The following is a 7,845-nucleotide window of genomic DNA, read 5'->3' on the forward strand; positions in this document are numbered from 1 at the left end:
TAATATCAACACTTGTAGGACAATAATAACACTTGTAGGACAATATCAACACTTGTAGGACAATATCAACGTGTTATAGGACAATACCAACATTTGTAGGACAATATCAACACTTGTAGGACAATACCAACATTTGTAGGACAATATCAACACTAGTAGGAAAATCTCAACACTTGTAGGACAATATCAATACTTGCAGGACAATAGCAACGTGTTATAGGATAATATCAACACTTGTAGGACAATAATAACACTTGTAGGACAATATCAACATTTGTAGGACAATATCAACACTTTTAGGACAATATCAATACTTGCAGGACAATATCATTACATGTAGGACCATATCAACGTGTTATAGGACAATACCAACATTTGTAGGACAATATCAACACTTGTAGGAAAATCTCAACACTTGTAGGACAATATCAATACTTGCAGGGCAATATCAACGTGTTATAGGACAATACCAACATTTGTAGGACAATATCAACACTTGTAGGACAATATCAATACTTGTAGGACAATATCAACACTAGTAGGAAAATCTCAACACTTGCAGGACAATATCAATACTTGCAGGACAATATCAATACTTGCAGGAAAATATCAATACTTGTAGGACAATATCAACACTAGTAGGAAAATCTCAACACTTGTAGGACAATATCAACACTCGTAGGACAATATCAACACTTGTAGGACAATATCAACACTTGTAGGACAATGTCAATACTTGTAGTACAATATCATCATTTGTAGGACAATATCAACACTTGTAGGACAATATCAACACTTGTAGGACAATATCAACTTGTTATAGGACAATACCAACATTTTTAGGACAATATCAACACTTGTAGGACAATATCAACGTGTTATAGGACAATACCAACATTTGTAGGACAATACCAACACTTCTAGGACAATACCAACACTTGTAGGACAATATCAACGTGTTATAGGACAATATCAATACCTGTAGGCAATATCAACGTGTTATAGGACAATACCAACATTTGTAGGACAATGTCAACACTTGTAGGACATATAAACACTTGTAGGACAATATCAACACTTCTAGGACAATATCAATACATGTAGGACAATATAAACATTGGTAGGACAATATCAACACTTGTAGGACAATATCAACACATGTAGGACAATACCAACATTTGTAGGACAATACCAACACTTCTAGGACAATACCAACACTTGTAGGACAATATCAACACTTCTAGGACAATATCAACACTTATAGGACAATATCAACACTTGTAGGACAATATCAATACTTGCAGGACAATATATTGTAGCTTACTAAATCATAGAACCAAATATCTTATTGGGACTAATACAGCAATTTCCTACCTGGATTTATACATATTCATTCTTGCATTATCATTTTAAATTATGACACTTACTTGTAAAATATTCCATCAATCCGGCTACTCGTGGATCCTTTCTAGAGTCAATTTTCCAGGTGGAGTTCAGGTAAACGTATTTCCGTGTTGATTCGTACTTGTGCCTCGGAGTAGGAATGATATCTCCGGGTGTCAACTTTGGGTAGGTACTGTTAAACAAACTGACGTAACGTCTTGACAATGATACTGGGAGGACAAGATCTCGTGGTGGATTTCTCGTGTATTGGAATACGTTTTGGAATGGTCCAACAAACGCTCGATTAGTGTAATTTTTGGTATTGTGTATAACAGTCGCCGATTGTGTTTCGTTAGCCAGGTAGAAATTTGGATAGATATCGTATTTACCTGCGATTGAGGCTGAAGTCATAAACGTTATATATCTGTTTCCTCCCGGATCGATAGTGCCAAATGAGTTTGGATCTGGAGTAAATTTGTACATGCATCCTTGGATATGTGATAATGAGAAGCCACCTCGTATGGTTGGGAAGGCATACTCACCTGTGTCGCTGTTAAATCTTTTGAATTCTATGAGGTTTTCGTGACAAACATAAAGGCTCCATCCACCACGGTGGTCGATTGGTGATGTACCAGTATTAGTGAGAATTATTGAAGCGTAATACGATCCACCAGGGTTATGGTTGATAAGATAGTACAGAATCCTGATGGTTTTTGCCAGGGTCTCCACATTTCCTGACGCAGTGCCTGGAAATCAGACAAAAAATGCACACTACATACACGTACTGCATTGACATGAAGAAATCATTGCCATTCATAACGAAATAAAGTATAATATTACATGCGTCAACATACGGGGACAAAATCAAAACACAAAAAAACATTCCAAAAGACATGAGAGAAACATAACCTGGGTCGACCAAATATGTTCCAGACAACGTACATAATACCTTAAACGGTCTGACGTGTTCCAGACAACGTACATAACATCTTAGACGGTCTGACGTGTTTCAGACAACGTACATAACACCTTAGACGGTCTGACGTGTTCCAGACAACGTAGATAACACCTTAGACGGTCTTACGTGTTCCACACAATGTACATAACACCTTAGACGGTCTGACGTGTTCCAGGCAACGTACATAATACCTCAGACGGTCTGACGTGTTCAAGATAACGTATATGACATGGGACGGTCTCAGGTGTTACGGTAACCCTTACAACTTTGGACAGTATTATGCATTCAAGAAACCTTACAAAAACTGGGATGATCTAAAGATTTCCAGAAACCTTCAATACCTTCCACGGTCTTACTGCTTCCAGAATCCCTCAATACCTTCCACGGTCTTACTGGTTCCAGAAACCCTTAATACCTTCCACGGTTTTACTGGTTCCGGAAACCCTCAATACCTTCCACGGTCTTACTGGTTCCAGAAACCCTCAATACCTTCCACGGTCTTACTGGTTCCAGAAACCCTCAACACCTTCCACGGTATTACTTGTTCCGGAAACCCTCAATACCTTCCACGGTCTTACTGGTTCCAGAAACCCTCAATACCTTCCACGGTCTTACTGGTTCCAGAAACCCTCAATACCTTCCACGGTCTTACTGGTTCCAGAAACCCTCAACACCTTCCACGGTCTTACTGGTTCCAGAAACCCTCAACACCTTCCACGGTATTACTGGTTCCAGAAACCCTCAACACCTTCCACGGTCTTACTGGTTCCAGAAACCCTCAACACCTTCCACGGTATTACTGGTTCCAGAAACCCTCAACACCTTCCACGGTCTTACTGGTTCAAGAAACCCTCAACACCTTCCACGGTATTACTGGTTCCAGAAACCCTCAACACCTTCCACGGTCTTACTGGTTCAAGAAACCCTCAACACCTTCCACGGTATTACTGGTTCCAGAAACCCTCAACACCTTCCACGGTATTACTGGTTCCAAAACCCCTCAATACCTTCCACGGTCTTACTGGTTCCAGAAACCCTCAACACCTTCCACGGTCTTACTGGTTCCAGAAACCCACAATACCTTCCACGGTCTTACTGGTTCCAGAAACCCTCAACACCTCCGACGGTCTTACTGGTTCCAGAAACTCTCAACACCTTCCACGGTATTACTGGTTCCAGAAACCCTCAACACCTTCCATGGTCTTACTGGTTCCAGAAACCCTCAATACCTTCCACGGTATTACTGGTTCCAGAAACTCTCAACACCTTCCACGGTCTTACTGGTTCCAGAAACACTCAACACCTTCCACGGTCTTACTGGTTCCAGAAACACTCAACACCTTCCACGGTATTACTGGTTCCAGAAACCCTCAACACCTTCCACGGTCTTACTGGTTCAAGAAACCCTCAATACCTTCCACGGTATTACTGGTTCCAGAAACCCTCAACACCTTCCACGGTCTGACTGGTTCCAGAAACCCTCAACACCTTCCACGGTATTACTGGTTCCAGAAACCTTCAACACTTTCCACGGTATTACTGGTTCCAGAAACCCTCAACACCTTCCACGGTATTACTATTTCCAGAAACCCTCAACACCTTCCACGGTCTTACTGGTTCCAGAAACACTCAACACCTTCCACGGTATTACTGGTTCCAGAAACCCTTCATAACTTGGTCGATCCTATGTGTTCCGGAAACCCTTTATAACCGTGGACGGTTTTACGTGTTCTAGATAACATATATAACCTGGGACGGTCTTATGTGTTCCGGTAACCCTTAAAACTTTGGACGGTTTTACATGTTCCAGAAACCCTAAGTAACCTGGGATGGTATCACTTGTTTCTAGAACAATACGTAAGCCGGAACGATGTTATGTGTTCCGAAAACCCTTCATAACCATCGACGGTTGTACGTGTTCCAGAAACCCTACATATCCTGTGATGATATCGTGTGCTTCTAAATCCATAAATAACCTGGAACGATCTTAGGTGTTCCAATAACCCTATATTACATTTCATGTTCCAACTGAGTTCCAGAAATAGTAAGGGTCACATGAGGTGCAGGAAACAGAGAAAATAGTCACACATAGTGTAGGAGTCGGGCACGGTTCGTATGGTGATAGAACAGGACGACCAGGGGTACAGGAAACAAAAAGACAAAATAATGCATATATGTTCTTTACAGGAGACACTATGACAATAATTATTTGTCGTATAGTAAACAGAATCATATATTTGAATAAATGAGAATTTCATTTGTTGAATTTTGAAAGAAAGAAATAGCTTTGTTGGGAAACCAACAAACTATGTATTAATTAATAAGTGAAATTACGTTAAGAAAAGGTGATAATATGCCCAGCCTACGCCTTTGTGGGCGTCTTCAGAAAGTTTGGTGATATTAGTCTTATGCTCAGCCTACGCTTTATTGAGTATCTTAAGAAAGTTTGGTGATATAAGTCTGATGCTCAGCCTGCGCCTTGGTGAGTATCTTCTGAAATTTGGTGATATTAGTCCTAAGCTATACCTACGCATTGGTGAGTTTCTCCAGAAATTTTGGTGATATAAGTCTGATGCCCAGCCTACGCCTTGGTGAGTATCTTCAGAAAGTTTGGTTACATTAGACTTATGCTCAGCCTACGTATTGGTGAGCATCTTTAGAAAGTTTGGTGAAGAAAGTCTTATGCTCAGCCTACGCCTTGGTGAGAATCTTCAGACAGTTTGGTCATACTAGTCGTAAGCTCAGCCTACGCCTTGGTGAGCATCTTCAGAAAGCTTGGTGATATTAGTCTTATGCTCTGCCTACGCCTTGGTTAGAATATTTAGAAAGTTTGATGATATTAATCTGGTGCCCAACCTACGCCTTGGTGAGCATTTTCAGACAAAAGGTTTGGTGATATTAGTCTTAAGCTCATCCTACGCATTGGTAAGTATATTCAGAAAGTTTGGTGATATAAGTCTTAAGCTCAGCCTACGCCTTGGGGAGCATCTTCAAAAAGTTTGATGATATTAGTCTTAAGTTTAGCCTACGCCTTGGTGAGCATCTTCAGAAAGTTGGGTGATATCAGTCTGATGCTCTGTCTACGCCCTGGTGAGTTTGTTTAGAAAATTTGGTGATATTAGTCTTATGCACAGCCTACGCCTTGGTGAGCATCTTCAGAAAATTTGATGATATTAGTCTTAAGTTTAGCCTACGCCTTGGTGAGCATCTTCAAAAAGTTTGGTGATATTAGTCTTAAGCTCTGTTTACGCCTTGGTAGGTATATTAGAAAGTTTGATGATATAAGTCTTATGCTCAGCCTACGCCTTGGTGAGCATCTTCAGAATGTTTGGTGATATTAGTCTTAAGCTCTGCCTACGCCTTGGTGAGCATCTTCAGAAAGTTTGGTGATATTAGTCTTAAGCTCTGTCTACGCCTTGGTAGGTATAGTTAGAAAGTTTGGTGATATTAGTCTTAAGCTCAGCCTACGCCTTGGTGAGTATCTTCAGAACGTTTGGTGATATAAGTCTTAAGCTCAGCCTACGCCTTGGGGAGCATCTTCAGAAAGTTTGGTGATATCAGTCTGATGTTCATTCTACGCCTTGGTGAGTATATTTAGAAAGTTTGGTGATATTAGTCTTATGCACAGCCTACGCCTTGGTGAGTTTATTTAGAAAGTTTGGTGGTATAAGTCTGATGTTCATTCTACGCCTTGGTGAGTTTATTTAGAAAGTTTGGTGGTATAAGTCTGATGCTGTTCCTACGCCTTGGTATCTTCAGAAAGTTCTATATCAACAAATTCACAACTTTGACCTCTGACCTTTATCCATAGCGTTTTGAACCCTTCACAAAAAGTAAAGCAAGGTTGTGACGTTCCTTTGATATTACAATCGTTTACCAGCTTCATGTACGCTGACATTTGAACTTAAGTTTTTATGTTTTCCTGATGTCTCGACACACAATTACAACATGTTTGGTTATTTCCCTGTTTTACCTGGACACATTTAAAATTAAAAAAACCACCAAAACGATTAATGTCCAAGCCATTTCCGTGCTAGAACATGAAGCCAGCAGTCGCCTGTACTTTCTTTTTTCTTTTCTTTTTCAAAGTCAATGTGGATTCCCCAGAAAATAAGTATATCATTTTATCAGTAAATCGAGATAGTCTATAAGTTTTCTGACAAACTGCCGACTTAAAAAAAAAAAAAAAAAGGATAGAAAATAGCATACAGTTTTCCCAGGCAGTGTATAAACATTTAACCTATCATATTTGCAACATCAAGATAAATGATACATAAAATCAGAAGTACATGAAGTTGTTATGTGAGACCATATATAGTTAAATACATTTATCTGTTAAGAAAGCAAAACGTTTGTGCACATCAATTTTGTTAAGTTGATTTAGATTAAAAATAGACATTCCTATTATGTGTCAGCTACGTTTATATTACGGAAAGGATATTCCACAAGAAAGATAAGATAAACATAAAACAAGTTATACATCTACTAGTGCTACAGGTATAAGTTACTACAATAGGTACATATATAATGACTTACCGACGACACTGACCAGAAACAGCAGGCAGACGCAGGAACTGATTGGTATTTCCATAATAGAGGGAGAAGGGTTTGTAGAACTAAACAGGCCCCGCTCTGCTTATACTCCAGACACGATCATTAACCGGTGTGTCGTCACGTGATCACTACAGGACAGGTAAATACACCTGATGTTAGGTTTACCGCATTTGACACGAGACACCATGCAATTAAATATCGGTAGACGCTTTTTTTCATTTCAGAATATATTTTATTGTTCAGATAATAGATACAAAAGGAATGGGGTAACAGACAGAGACTATGACTGCCCTTTCCTTTCAAACATAAAACACAACGAATCCATATTATATTGAAGGACAGAGCTGTCTAGAGTAAGAAAGGGGATCAATACAAGATGTTGTATCACCATACTAGCCGGAACTACTTTTTATGGGAATCCTCTTGTCATGACGAACTGAAAAGTTTCCGGTATTTGCAAAAAATATCAAAGTTTATAAAATCTTTGTATCGATCTCTACCAAGTACGGAAGGAAAGTGATAAAAGCTAGACACATTTGTGTTTTTCTAACGAATCAGAAAGCACTCATTTATTGCGTGGACGTTTACATATTCACGTCAGCCTCGTGTTTGGCAATTTAAGAATCTTCCCCCTCGGATTGAGATTTCCCTATCTCACCCCCCCCCCCCCCCCCACCCCACCCCCCAAAGGGGGTGAGCGATTCTATTAATATTACACTCTATTTCACGTGGGGTGACGTCACAATGGCTGAACAATGACGTGACATCACGCATTCCATTGCCGCAATGCGGAAAGGGCGACGTGATGAAATTAAAACCTTTTACGAAATATTTACCGTACATATTAGAAAGATGAGATTAGTTTGTCCGCGCAAACTTTGTTTACAAAATATGGGGTATGTTGAATCTGGCTGTATTATTCGTTTTAATTTAAAAGACAAAGGGGGGGG

The 7,845-nt window shown here is 39.7% G+C and overlaps 1 protein-coding gene across 1 annotated transcript in view; it reads right to left on the reverse strand.

The window, feature by feature from the left end:
* LOC110445288 (putative beta-hexosaminidase) overlaps positions 1-6,998 on the reverse strand; it is a 43,227-nt gene extending 36,229 nt beyond the window's left edge. The window contains exons 1-2 of the mRNA XM_021489828.1: positions 6,878-6,998; positions 1,428-2,129 (exon numbers count right to left, since the gene is read on the reverse strand). Coding sequence (XP_021345503.1) covers positions 1,428-2,129; positions 6,878-6,932 — 757 coding nt within the window. The 5' untranslated portion in view covers positions 6,933-6,998. The remainder of the gene's footprint in view (positions 1-1,427; positions 2,130-6,877) is intronic.
* Between the last annotated feature and the right edge of the window lie 847 nt (positions 6,999-7,845).

This window comes from Mizuhopecten yessoensis, unplaced genomic scaffold (assembly GCF_002113885.1).
Source record: "Mizuhopecten yessoensis strain PY_sf001 unplaced genomic scaffold, ASM211388v2 scaffold2193, whole genome shotgun sequence".
Lineage (NCBI taxonomy): Eukaryota > Metazoa > Mollusca > Bivalvia > Pectinida > Pectinidae > Mizuhopecten > Mizuhopecten yessoensis.